General features: G+C 42.5%; 1 protein-coding gene across 1 annotated transcript in view; it reads right to left on the reverse strand.

Moving 5' to 3' along the window:
• Positions 1-14,557, reverse strand: part of ROS1 (ROS proto-oncogene 1, receptor tyrosine kinase) — a 139,838-nt gene that overhangs the window by 14,706 nt on the left and 110,575 nt on the right. Inside the window, exons 43-44 of the mRNA XM_090032152.1 lie at positions 13,980-14,114; positions 3,930-4,093 (exon numbers count right to left, since the gene is read on the reverse strand). Coding sequence (XP_089888278.1) covers positions 3,930-4,093; positions 13,980-14,114 — 299 coding nt within the window. The remainder of the gene's footprint in view (positions 1-3,929; positions 4,094-13,979; positions 14,115-14,557) is intronic.

A 14,557-nucleotide genomic window follows, 5' to 3' on the forward strand; every position in this document is an offset into this window, starting at 1 on the left:
TGCTTAGTTTTACTAAGAAGCCAGAAAACAGATGCTGGCAAACTTGTCTCCAAGTAAAATCCATGCTTACCCAAATAAATGGTCAAATGTAGAAACCAAAAAAACCCTATAGGTCCAGTTTGCATGTCCAAAAGTAGAGTTGTGTCTGAAAAGACTTGTGTCTTGGATCAGTGGTTATTCTGAAGTTTGTTTTTCTAAAGGAACAGAATTTTATTCCCCCGAGCAGTGACCTGTGGTATTTATTTAGCGAAGATTATGTTTCTTGGAGCAACACTGCTATGCTTGCATCATTTTATGCTGAAACTGAGGGGCTGTTGCTTGACATTTCAACAGAGGAGCATGTCCTGATCACTACACACTGGAAGCAAGGAAAATAAAATGGATAGTTTTCAAGAAACTACTAACTTCTTTTTTGGCAACTGAGAAGACCTTTATACCTTGGGGCTGGAAGACGCACCATCTTTTCAGAGTTCTCCTTTCTACATCAGCCCCAGATTAGTTTGCTGCTCCGTAGATATACTGGCATAGAGCATTAAACACTGAACTGATCTCTCTAGATATCATCCTTTCATCCAGTTACATCTCAGGATATTTGCTGTAGTCTTCATATCATTCACATTTCTCCACTACACAAAATCTCATTTCTCCTAATAGTTATAGATTATAAGTACAACATCTGTATCTCTCTTCAACCGGGAAAGCAGAGGGTACCCTTTAGGTCAGAGATATGCCCTCTGCCATCCCACAAAAATAAACCTAATTTGGTCTTCTCTTTAGATCTTCAACTGGGCTCATAACAATGGTGTCCTTATAGCTAATGACCTAGTATCCTACTTGCTGCTTGGGACAAGGGGCCAATGAGTATGGGGAACATAAGCATGATGCAACTGAAGTCTGTGGAGAGAGAAACCAATTAATAAAGGAGTTGGAAGAGCTGGGCAAAGAGAGTGCATTAAAAAATCCAAAGGGATGGGGGGAATGGGAATGGCTGAGCAAGGAGATTGGGAGTTGGATGAGAAACCTAAGGAGTGGAGACTGTGAATAGCTATGTGAAATAAATGGGACTGGGACAAGTTGCCAGGAAAGAGAACAGAGAACATTAAAACTGGATAGTTGGAGGGGACGGGGCAACAGGCTGAGAGCATGGGGGGAATGTGTAGAAGAGTCTGTGCCCAGTAGAGCACATTCTTCTCCAGAACCTGGAATGGAACCCATGAGGCCTGACTTTCAGCATTCCTCAACGGTCAGCAAATATCTTTGAAGTTCACTGGCAAACAGTGTGTCTAATTCCCGTCAAGTGCTGGTCCACATACAGAATGAGAACCTACCACTGCTCTCAATTACTCCCTTTGATCCAGTGGCAGAGACCTAGGCAGTAGCTCTAAAGATCCCAAGAGATGACTTTTGAAGGTGTCAGTTTAATGCTGGAATAAATGTATTTTTCAGCTTGCTTTTAAAAAACTGAGGACACACATATATAAAAGTACACATACACAGAGAGCCTACACCGAAAAAACATTATTAAGGTTGTAAATTCAAGCACTCAGAAAATAGGATGGCAGAATTAAGGTTTCCTGTGCCATCTTAACCATATCCTTATTTTACAGAACCCTGGCTGGGGCTACAGTAACAAAGACAATAACACTAATAGCTCACTGTTTCTTAGGGTCTTGTTACACCTTACACTTGAGGCGCACAAATTTGATTGATATTAGTGCTAGCTCAAGTTTGGTGCAGTCACATGTTCAGGCCATAAGGAGCCTGGAGGACTGCAAAGTAAGACCCTCTCCCCTTCCATTCTGGGTTTCCCCTCTTACCCCTGCCCTCTGGGGCTCTGACGTTCTTCCCTGCACCTGGAGCTCCCCCACCCCACCCCTGGTTACTTACAGCTGCCTGTACTGTCTGTCCCAGGAAAGCAGGCAGGGAAGAGTTAACCTGCCTGCTGGGCAGCAGCTGCTGCTCTGCTGTTGCTCTTCTCCAGGCTGAGCTCATACAGAAAGCAGCAGTGGTGGAGGCTAGGCAGGAAGGTAAACCCTTCCTGCCTGCTCCCCTGGACAGACAATGCAGGCAGCCACAGGTAAGCTGGGGAGGGAGCAGGGAGCAGGGATTTGTGGTTCTTGGGAGGGCGGGGCAGTAGGCCTGATCTGGGCCAGGAGGGGAGGCAGGGCAGGTGGGGTGTTTACACTGAGGTGTAACACAAGCTGAGTAACATGGATCAGAGATAATCCTGCCCTGGAGTAGCATAACTTTGCACCATGTAACGACCGCTTAAAACTAGTTTCAGGTGTTAATGTGTGGACAGCCCATATGTTAAGAGTTCATAGGACCCACCCAGAATTACCATGTAACAAGCCCTTATGGTGATCTCCTTTGTATTTGACAAGAATTAGCTAATTACTCTTCACAAACCACCCAGAGGGCGTAAAATATTATTCCCATTTTATAAATACATAAGATGAGGTAGAGAGATTACAAAGGAAATCAGAAGCTGAACTCGTATTAACATCAGTTCTTGAATAGTGGCCATCCTTGCACATCAAGACTAGGGACAGACATTCAAAAAGCCCTAGCCTGAATTGATTCAATCTTTGCAGATTAGTCTAACCTGGCTAGGCTGAACTGGTTTGTAACTGTACAGACATTCCCTCTGGACTGAAGAAATGCTGGCACATGCCTGCAGTGGCTCAAGATAAAAGCAGCCCTCCCTTCCCTTCCAGAGCCTTGAGCTGAGGAGGGGTATGGCCAGGCCCTGGCAGGATGCTCTGATTAGGGAGGGGTTCTCACTTATCCTGACCAGCCCAGCAGGGAGTTGCTAACAGACCATTTAGCAGCCCATCAAGAAAACAAAAGTTCAAGCTCTTAAAACACTTTTTTCAAGGAAGGAACAGAGGGACATTACCAGCTGACCCATTGATTAGCTCCAAAAAGCCCTAAGTGGACACTGTCCTGTCTGCCTTAGATAGACACCTCTCAGCATTAACTAGCATACCAAGTGCTGGATATGGTCCGTGCTGTGGGAGAGGGAAGGGAAGAATCCCTGCTTGAGCACGGAGTGGTGGTGGGAGAGAGGAGGCATGGGAAAGCCAGACAGACACTGCTGTGCCTGTAATCTCTGCTGGAGCTCCAGCAAAGGAGCAGAGCTGTGGGGCCAGTCCTACTGCAGAGCAGAGAGCCCCACCCAGGGCTGCAGAGCATCTGGGATGCTGGGGGACTCTGGCTTAAGTTAAACTAGGAAGGAGTCTTAGATAGACATTGCATAAACCAGTTTGACCCAAATCAGTTAAGTCATCCAGGTTTATCTCAAACTGGTTTCATCCATTTTCAAACTGGTTTATGTGCAATGAATGTCTGTTCTGTTACAGGTTTAAACAAGTTTCTGATCACTTAAACCAGTTTACATGTAATGTCTGTCTCTAGCCTAAAAGACTCTTCTCCCCTTGCTTTCATATTTGCTTCATATTTTACAGCATTTCTGGGAAAATCATGACAAACATGTTGTCATGATGTTCCCTAATCTCATTGGCACTGGAAGAAATCTGAGAACTCCCTTCATGCCAGTAGATTTACCCCAGATTTAGATGTATGTAAGGCCAATTTAACAAAAAATAATTCACACCTAAAAAATCTCCAATGCTTTTGTAAACAACCTATTTTTTCCAGTTATTCAATCATTTGTGAATTCTGCTTAACACAATTTTAAAAGAACTGCCTATTTCACATGGAGTGATAAGATCTGGGATCAGGGAGTGTGTCACTGCCAGAGATGTAACAATGGCTTTCCACTTACTATTTAAACATTGTCAATTGTAAATATGATTGTGAAGGGACAGGAAAAGTTTAACTACTGTACAATGTTTGTTTTTTTTACTTTTCATTAATATTATTAACAAGGGAAAAAAGAGGGGCTACAGGCCACAACTCAAACTCACCTTCAAAGGCCTGATTGATGACTCCAGTGGACAATGTCTTGCTATAAAGGTGAGAGGTATAGCACAGAGGAGAGTTTCTCACCTCTTGCATTTGATCCTGAATACTACAGAAAGTGGGTCTGTTACATGGTTCTTGGACCCAGCATCTTACCACCAAGTCCCATCTGAAAAAAATAAATGACATATTATTAAATATAATGCCAACACTTAATCCTCACTAAGGATCCTCACCTGGCATAAATGGGCATATCTCCACTGACTTCAGTTAGACCTATGATGACTTCCACTAGTAGAGGATCTAGCCAAGGAGATTTCAGTAATGGCAAGTGGGAGGAATAGAATCCAAGAAATCAATGGTTGTTACACATGTTCATCATGAAAATTATTTTATTTTACCAACAGATGTTTCTGAAACCTAGAATCCACTGTAATATTACAAAAATTATATACTTACCAAGGTTGCCTGAATGCTTTCTAGATGCCACTAAGGCCCTCTCTATCTGCTACACATAAGGCTGTCTATCTGCTACACATTAACCAGCTAATCATACCTTAAGTTGTGACCCAGCTACATGTTCCACCAATTAATGGCATGATAAAACAAGCAATACAACGTTATTCCACATAAAAGTGTAATAACTTTGTAGCTTGTTCTAATCATGCCAATAAATGAACATGTGGCCAAGTGCTCCCCAGTAGCTGGAAGCCCACCAGCTGAAGTCACAGGGGTGCACTGCCCACTGTTAGCCCTGCAGCTGACAAGGCTCTTAGCAGGGGCAGCCTCTTTGACTGTAGGGCTTGCAACAGGGGCAGCATCTTTAGCCAGCATCTTTAGCTGTGGGGCTCATAGTGGGGATGGCAGGGAGCACACTGCTCCTGTTGTGAACTTCATGTGGTATGGGGCTTATAGCAGTGGCAGCAGGGAGAACATTGCCACCACTGTGAGCCCCACAGCTAACAATGCTCACAGTGAGGGCAGCATTCCCAGCTCTGCCCTGGCTGCGAGCGCCACAACCCATGTTGGCTGCAAGGTTCTCAGTGGGACAGTGTGGGGGAATGCTGCCCCCACTATGAGCCCCACCAAGCCCTGTCAGCTGCAGGGCTCATAGGCACAGAAGCTGGTGCAGACGGAACCCCATATCATGATCCCAGGCTCACCTTGCACCAGTGATAAGGTGCAATGGGATATAATGTATGATCCCACAATCACACCTCCTGTCATGCACATTTGGCATGGCAGGAGGCACAATTGTGTAGATCATGCATTAGATCCCATCACATGTTATCACTGGTGCAAGGTGAGCCTCAGATCACAATTACCTGCATGTGTAGAGGGGCCCTGAGATGTAGATATTTGCAAACAGAATCAAAAAAACCAATAACATAAATCACTAAGGTGACTAAGCTATAATGCTTAGCCACTAATCACTGTTTCCTCAGGCAGGATTTGAATAGTGAGCACTCCGTATTCCATTAGCAGTGTCCTTAATCATCTATTCATTCATTGATAAAATGCTTTATTATCCAATTCTGAAATCTCTTCTCTCCTGACATTCAGTGGATGCAGATACTATGATTTTTTATAGTTCCACAGCCTTAAAGCCAAAATCACTCAGAATCATGATGGGCCATTTTAGTATCTTATATATTCTTATTTCCTAAACAAATTTGCTTAGATAGCTCAACTTATTAATGCCAGATATGATGGGTAATGTGCAACAATAATATCATTAAAATATTTATCTGTTTCTCAGAATCAAAAATATTCGCTCAGCCTCTTAATTTGTATGGTATTTTGCATGGATAGCTATTTGTGATGTGCCAGATTTTATCAATGACATACAAAGCAACCTGTGATCTCCAGCTTTTCTTTCATGTTACATGATGAAAATTTGCATTAGATAGAAAACTCAGTAAAAAAAACTCAGCAAGACAACTAGAAAACTCAGTAAGTTGAGCAGTAAACAGAGAGCAGTTGTTCTGGGGTAAGCAGTGCAGGTGCGAGGCAACCTTGAAAAGGTTTTTCTCTGTGATAGTGGCCTAGGGTGGCTGACTGTTGCTACAGTGTTTGCCTAGGGCCCAGTGTGTGTGTTTGGGGGTGTTCTCTTTTCCTTTTCCCCCTGTGTTGTGTGTTTGATTTTCTCTATCTGGCTGTCTGTCTGGCTGTCTCTCTCTCCCCCTTGCTCTCATTTTTTTCTTTTCTTCCCTCCCCCATGTGACTAAAGGCATCAACACAAGTGACATTTTGTTGTGCAATCAGCCCCCTGAAGCACTCCACAGCTGTGCCTTTCAAGCAGCTGCAGAGCACTTCAAAAGGGCTCAATCTCGTGACAATCTGAACCCTCATTATATGAAGGTTCAAAAGAAGGTGCTCCAAGATACAGCACCTTCATTAACTTACGTTAGCACATGCTGGAAGCAAGGCTGGGCTGAGCAAGAGGAGTTCAATCCACCTGCCCCACCCTCCAGCACAGGCTGGGCAAACACCAGACCAAGCTCCCTCCACTCCTTTCCCAATCTCCCTTTCTGAGGACAGCACTGGGGCTGAGAGTGGGGAGGGGCAGGGCTAGGGGAGAGCAACAGCAGACTCACAGCTGTTCCAAACCGGAGCTTGATTCCCCAACCCATGGGACCCAACAGCAAATGTCTGTTGGGTCTGGAGTATCACTGTAACTCACAGTGCTTTATGTGAAGTACCATGAATTACAGCAGGGAGCTGCATGTTTGTCAGTGCCCACAGTGACAGGGCTTGCTCTGGATAGGGCTGGTTTAGGCAACTGTGAAGTGGAGCTAGGATAGGCAGCCTTATAAAAAGGCCGTCCCCAGTGAACTATAAAAGCAGCAAACAGGGCACATCTTGTTTACTGCACAGCTGCCTAGTTAGTGCAGTAAATGTCTCAGTGTCTACATGTGCTCCCCTATCCTGGCTCAATGTGCTGTGGTCTGACAGCAGATGCAGACACGTGCCTGGCAGCAATAAGCTCCAGAACGATAAACTCCAGAATTTATTGCTGTGCATTTATAGGCAGGTGTGAACACACCCACAGAGAGGGAGTTTGCCTAGGGAGTTTGCCCCAGGAGGGAGCCTGGGAGCAGGAGACTCTCTGCACAGGTGTGTTTGATTATGTGCAAGGGTTCTGTGGAATGATATTTGGTGTTTAGGTTCTTGTGGTATCTTTTTTCCCCTCTTCTTCCCTCCCCTCCCCCCTTCTTCTTCTAATCTAGGTGTTCTCCAGTGAGCTAAAGAGGCACACGCAGAGTCTGAGTCGGCTGTTGTGAGCAGTGTGGGATATGCCTGGTTCATGTTCCTCCCAGGGGGTCAGGAGGACTTTGTCTGCACCAAGTATAAGCTGGTTTCTGCCCTGGAGGAGAAGATTCAATGATTAGAAGCTAAGATATCCTTGCTGCATTGCATCAGGAACCAGGAAGATTACTTGGACAAGAGTTACAAGAAGCTGGGAATGGAGAAGTGGCAGCATGTAACTACTTGAAGAAGAAGGGTCCTCAGAATTGAAGAGCAGCAGGTTGAGGTCAGCAACCACTTTCAAGTACTCTGTGGTGAAACTTTTGAGGAAAAGAAAGCAGAATGGACATCCGCAGGCATCAGGCAGAGGAGTCAGTAGTCTAGAGCACAGGCAGTGCAAGACCCAAGGAAAGGGGCTCCAGGACCACTACACCAAGAAGGAAGAGAAGAGTGGTAGTGGTTGGTGACTCTCTTCTGCAGGGGACAGAGGCACCAATTTTTTGTCCACATTTGGGGGCCCAAGAGGAGTCTCAGGAAGACTACAAAATCTCATCCATCCTTGGGACCACTCCTCCTTCCTCCTTATCCACATAGATACCAATGATACTGCCAGGAATGATACTGAGCAGATCAGAGGTGACTATGATGCTCTTGGCAGGAGGATTAAGGAGCTTGGAGCACAAGTGGTGTTCTTAACAATTCCAGGCAGAAACTATTGTATCCTGGAAGTGAACATATGGCTGAGATGGTGGTGTCAACGTGAAGGCTTTGCCTTCAGTAACAATGGGTGTACATGCTTGGGAGGAGAATTACTATCAAGAGATGGAATCCATCTGACAAGAACGGTGAAGAGTATATTTGGACATCATCTGGCCAACCTAAAAAAGAGGACTTTAAACTAGGTTCCACAGGGGATGGTGATCAAAACCCTCCAGCAAGAGACCACACAGAGACCAATGTGGTTGCAAAAAAAGCTTCTAAAATACCTCAAATGCAAAAGGAAAGCATACAGGCAATGGAAGAAGGGACAGGTCAACAAGGAAGCATACCAAGAAATGGCAAGTATCTACAGGGACAAAATCAAGAAGGCAAAGATAAAGAATGAGTTGCACCTGGCAAAGGAGGTTAAGGACAACAAGAAGAGGTTCTATATGTTGGCCAGAAAAGAAGGACCAAGGAAGCTGTCAATCCTCTGTTAACAAGCCAGGAGAAATTCCTATCTGAAGATGTAAAAAGGTGGATCTACTCACCAGCTACTTTGCCCCATTCTTTGCAAAATGAGTAAGCTTTTAATAGGGATTATCTGGATAAGGAAGGGGGCAAGCTGAAGGAGGAGATAACAACAGAAGTAGTCAGAAAGCTTTTGTTTGGTCTGAATGTATTTAAGTCAACAGGGCCAGATGAACATCATTCCAGGGTACTGAAGAAAATGGCAGAGGAGATCTTGGAGCCCTTGGCAATAGTAGTCATGAAGTCATAGGAGATGAGGTAAGTACCAAAGGACTGGAAAGGGCCAACATAGTGACCCTTTTTTAAAAAGGCCAAAAGGAGGACTCAAGGAACTACCAGCCAATTAGCTTCACCTCAATATTTGGAAAGTTACTGGAGCATAAGCTGAGGAAGGTCATTTGCAAACCTCTGGCACAGGAAAGGCTGATCACAAGCAGCCAGCATGGCTTGATGAAAAACAAATCATGTCAAACAAATATGATCTCCTTTTCTGACAAAGTAACTGCTTGGGTGGATGAACGTAATGCTGTGGATACAGTGCATCTAGACTTCAGCAATTTTTGACAAGGTCCCGCATGACCTCTCATAAACAAATTGAAGAAATGTGGGTTAGATAAAACCACTATAAGGTAGATACTGGTAACTGCCAACTGGCTCAATAGCCACAAGCCAAAGGTAATTATTAATGAGTCTATGTCAGAATGGCAGGAGGATTTTAGTGGAGTCCCACAGGGGTCTTTCATGGGCCTGGTGCTGTTCAAAGTGTTTATTAATGATGTGGATGCTGGCATAGAAAGCTTCTTGAGCAAGTTTATAGCTGACATGAAACCAGGAAGAACTGTGAATTTGTTGAAGGATGCAAGCTCATTTCAGGAGGATCTTGACAGATTGGAAATTTGAAGTAGAGCTAACAGGATGAAGTTCAATGTGGACAAATGCAAAGTGCTACACCTTGGGAGAAATAACCAAGAAAACAAAAATAAAATGGGTGGCCATAGCAGGAACAGGATGTTTAAGCCTCCCTCAAAAGCATTAGATATTGGCTACAGCCAAAGCTGAAGATTTTGGTTGGGGTATGCAAATGTTTCTGCTGGAACCAAAACTAGAGGTTCCTGGCTCAAGGGTCTTGCCTTTCTGCTCAGTGTCTGACCAATCACCATATTTGGGGTCGGGAAGGAATTTTACCTCATGGTAAGATTGATACAGACTGTGGAGGTTTTTGCTCTCCTCTGTAGCTGAGGGCATGGCCCCCTATCTGGGATCTCTTAAGCATATATTGACAACATTTTACAGAAGCAGGGTATTGGCTGCATGTTCCCCTACTTTACCTCTGGCAGGTTAGGGTGTTAGGTCTATGTTTTGTCAGGGTTGACAGTAGTCCTAGGTAGAGTTTAGTCTGTGGTTGTATAGGATGGTTTAGATAGGAATCTATCCACCATAAAGTAGTTCTGCCTTAGAAAGGATGGTGGACTAGATGACCTTTGGAGGTCCCTTCCAGCCCTACTTCCCTATGATTCGTTGTGCTTAACAATGTGAGAAGCTTGGGAAGGTGAAAGCCATCTGAGCATATCAGCCATTCACTTCTATGTCTGAATGAAAATATGAGAACAAACACCTTTTGTTGCCAGGGATGAATGCAAAGTAACAAATAGCGTGTCAGCTTACTATGCTCAACAGGAATTTATGAGAAAGACCACAAGGATAACTGGTGAAACTTGATATTACTTCTGTTTTCCACTCATTCACACAATATGCATACATGTTTAAAATTGTGACACAGGATTATATTATTTCATGGGAAATGTCTTTCAAAAGACATGAGAAAAAGTAGATCAAAACTCTATCCTTCAGCCAAACTTTAAAAACTGATTTAATTATAGGTTTAAGCAATACTTAAAGCTTTATCCTATTTAAAAAATTCAGTTAAGATCCAGTTAAGGTTCACTTAAGATCTACACACGGAAATTATGTTTTAACTGGATTAGGGAAAAAAGAAGGTACAGCCAAGACTGTGACTATATATGTAGTGTAGACAGGGACTGGAGAATCTGGTTTTAAGAGACTGTAGATAAGTTATTCTCAACTGGTCTAGACACAGCACCCCTGGGGTGTCTGGATTTCCTTTGAAAGGTGCCTTGGGGTGTCACACAATGTTAGCACTCTTTGTTATACAAACACGATTCACAAGATAACCCCAAAGATTTCAAACAGGAATCCATACTATCAAAAACATTCTGACCTGTTGTGGGCTCTTTCAGTTCTTTGCAACAGAAGAATCGCTCTATTATTTTTTCAATAGACAAACAACAAGAGAAAACTAAAAATTAGCATTTTCAGAGGGGTGCCTTAGATCTAATGAGGGGTGCCTAAAATCTAACAAGGTTGTGAACCACTGCTCTAGGTAAACTACAGTTATGAAGTTTTATAGTATACACTGGGTTCTCTAGGAGGCTAACAATTATCTCATATGCAATGAAAAGCACTCTGGGTGGTTTTGTTACTAGAAAACAAGAAAAATGTTTAGGATTAAGAAGAGTCCAGTGAAAGTCTGGCTACCCCTCCATGCTGTTTTTTTAAGCAAACTTTTTCTCCAATGTCTGCCTGCCTATGTGCTTGGTTGCATACATTCTAGAAGTGTTTTATCACCTGGTGATGAACCTGGTAATGAAAGCAGCAGGAGTTCAAAGGTAGCATTGGAGGGATTCAATATGGAAGCTTTGGTTTTACCTATGTAATGTAATTAGCCTTGATTACAACAATCAATATAGCTGTGCCTGTACAGACACCTAGGTGCAGGCTTTGGGCATGCAGAAATTTGCATTAATTTAGCTCAAACATTGCCCTGCTCTATAACCAGGGGCTCAGCAATATAGTTGTACTACCTGTGTTGAATTAGATGCTACCAGTGTAGATAAATGTATTTAAACGGTGTAAATACCATATTTATTTTAATAAAGGTAAGAGTTTATAGATTTGGTGAGCCTTATTTCCGACTCTAGTCCTCCTGCACTCATTCAGAAAAGTGGATTATCTTCCTGGAGTAATGTTTTGAGAAACAAGTGAAGGGAAAAAAAGCACCACAGCCTTCCCAACCCCACAAGACTATATGTATAATTCTTATCCCCTTAATGCTTTCTATATCCTAAGGTTTCACGTCAATTCTACTTGCCCTACGGCATAAGCCTATAGTGAATTCCCAAACACTTCTCAATTGAAGTAGTTTGCCCTTTGAACCCTCTTCCTATCAGTGATGGTTTGTTTTGTAAAATGACAATGAGTGAGCTAAAGTGCAAAGGAGACGATTAATGACTGCGGCTGTCCAATGCAGGTTCAAAACCATGTAGAGAGGAGCAGGAATGCCAAGAATCTAGGCATTCCAGTAATGACCATGCAAAGTAGCAACAAATTATTTACTTGACTGACAGAACCTACGTGCAGGTGCTGAATGTTCACCCAAAGAGATAAAAGATGGCACAAGATTCAAAAGAACGAATTCAGACTCTTTCCTTTTTAAAGACAAGGTCATTGATCTTAGGCCCTGTTCTACAAGGTATGACACCTAGACAAACCTTTACTCCCCCCTAGCGCCTCATGGAAATAAGGAACTCCATGAGGGTCAGCCTGCATAGTCTATCTTTTGGAAGTGGACCCTTATAGCGTTATTTAAGATTTTGTTCAGTCTTTTTACATTTCCACTTAATTTTTATCATAGTAACATGAATCAGTTTGAATAGCCTCTTACTGAGAGAGAGACATTTCATGCTATGGGTTAGGGATCTTTTGATGACTTTTTTATCAAAAATGTTAGTTAATTGACACAATTTTGCTGTTGTTGTTGTTCAACTGTATCAATTTTAACCAAACAGTCTGATTTATTATTAAAATGATGGAGAAAGAGAAAGAACCCCATGATAGAAGAGCCAATATCCCAGTGATTTGGAAAGTCACCTAGGAAGAGGGGCACCTCATCCTGAATGAATAAATATTTAATTTTTTATACAAAGTGGAACAGCTTCAACTGTGAGACTAATACAGGGAGGGCAAACTTGAACTTGGGGCTTCTACATCCCAATACCATAACCACAGGACATTATTTGATCTCTGTGTGTCTTGTTTTTATTTCCTCTCTGTCTCTCTCTCTCTCACCACTGCCACCCCATCCTCTCTCCAATTTTTCTGCCTATCCATTTCCTCAGTTTATAATGAAACTTTTGTAAAAGGCCACAGTTTTGCCTCAGTACAAAATGAAACCAATTTTTTGGTTGAATCGGACTGATTGTTCTCTGAACAGTTCTATGTAATGGCAAATACTTTGTAGCAATCGCCTCTGAAACTCACACTGGGGCAAATAGACCCACCCGTAAAAAACAGTCACAGAATGATTCCTCTCTTTAAAGACTCTCTTTCTTTAATAGAATTGAAATTAATACTTGAAAGAGACATTAAAATTGGAAGCCTCTGTTAATCTACAGAATTGTTAAAGACCAATCAGCTGCAGACTTCACCTTCACAATTGCCTCAAACTTTGCATTATATCTATAGCAGTGGTTCCCAACATTTTTATACTTGAGGTACCTCATTAGACTAAAGGTACACTGTAGAAAATGCTAAATCTTAGTTTTCACTGTTTTTTTGACTACAGAAAAATAATAGTGCTGTTTTGCTGTTGCAAAAAACTCAGAAATCCTACAACAGATCAGAACGTGTTTAACCTTATGGATTCCTGTTTGAAATCTCTGGGTTTGCCTTGTGAATCATGTTTGCACACCTAATAATGCTAACATTGTGTAGCACCATAAGACAGCTTTGAAAGGATCTCAAGACACCCCAAGGAAGCTGTGGCACCCTGGTTGAGAATTACTGATTTACCGTGACAGGGTAGCTTAGTCTTTGTATAAATTCTATCTATTATTTCACCTGAGGTTGCAAGCAACAAATCTAGTTATGACAGGTGTATGGGCATCAGGTATACTAGGAACCAGATGAAGACCAACAACTCATTTCTCAAAACCATCATGATTTTCTGTCATTAACAGAGTGAATGAATTTAAGAAAAATACCTAAATTTAAACCTGTGACTTAGTCATGAAAGGCTGTATAACCTAAAACCAAGCCCCTCGACCAGCCATCTTATTTACAGTTTACGTATAACTCCTTGATTTATAACTGACTGCACAAACTGAAAATCCCACATTCTCCACTCAATTGTTTATATTTAGGCTCAGAAAGCCATCCACAAGCTATTAGCAAATGCTAGTATAATCATGCTTCAAGATTCATACCCAATCTCAAATGCTCATTTGATATCTGAGCTCTGATTTAAACCATCAGCACATATGGTCAATTCAATCTTGAGGCTTATTTCTCAGCCACAGCCAAAACCCTGCATTGACAAACTGAGTCACTGGTTTGTTACCCAGCTGGCACGTACAAGTATGAGTTGTAGAAAAGGGAGCACAAGCTACAGGCACAAGCTGTTGCTCAGGAAAATACTGCAGAACAAAATAGTGGCTAGCCGGTGGCGTGATCCACAATGTCTCATTGCTTAATAATGTTATGAACCAAAATTAACTTACAGGTTATCAGGACAATTATTTGGCATCTCCAGCCTCCCTCCTGATCGTACATGATGCAAAACCTCAAGAGTGGAGAAGCCTGGATATGGCTGATGACCCAGGGTTAAAGTTTCCCATACTAAGACTCCAAAAGACCTAAGAAAAGTAAATAAAGGTAGAATGTCAGTGATTTTAAATGATGGTGAACTATCTTTTAGAAAAAAGATCACTATGTCTGTTCTCATTTAGCTAAATTTTCTCTAACTTTAGAATAAAGTTCAGCTGGAAAAATTAGAGCTATTAGACCATTAATTTCATATGAACCAGTTCATATATTCTCAGTCATATCTGCAGATCTGCTAAAAATTCTACAGATGCTGAGCTACGATGCCAATCACACTACTGAGACTAAATCTGTAAGACAGTGGTAGGTCACCTACCTACATTCCAGTTGCAGACTGCAATGCCCCCCCTGGGTCAGAGGCAGGCAGCCAAGGGAACAGTAAGATCCAGGCATTGCCACTACTTGTCTCTGCAGCAAAATCAGAAGAGTGTCCACGGCCAAAGCCCTGCAAGTACCAAATGCTGCCAAAGCCTCA

This window comes from Crocodylus siamensis, chromosome 1 (genome assembly GCF_052110815.1).
Source record: "Crocodylus siamensis isolate JL-2025a chromosome 1, ASM5211081v1, whole genome shotgun sequence".
Taxonomy (NCBI): domain Eukaryota; kingdom Metazoa; phylum Chordata; order Crocodylia; family Crocodylidae; genus Crocodylus; species Crocodylus siamensis.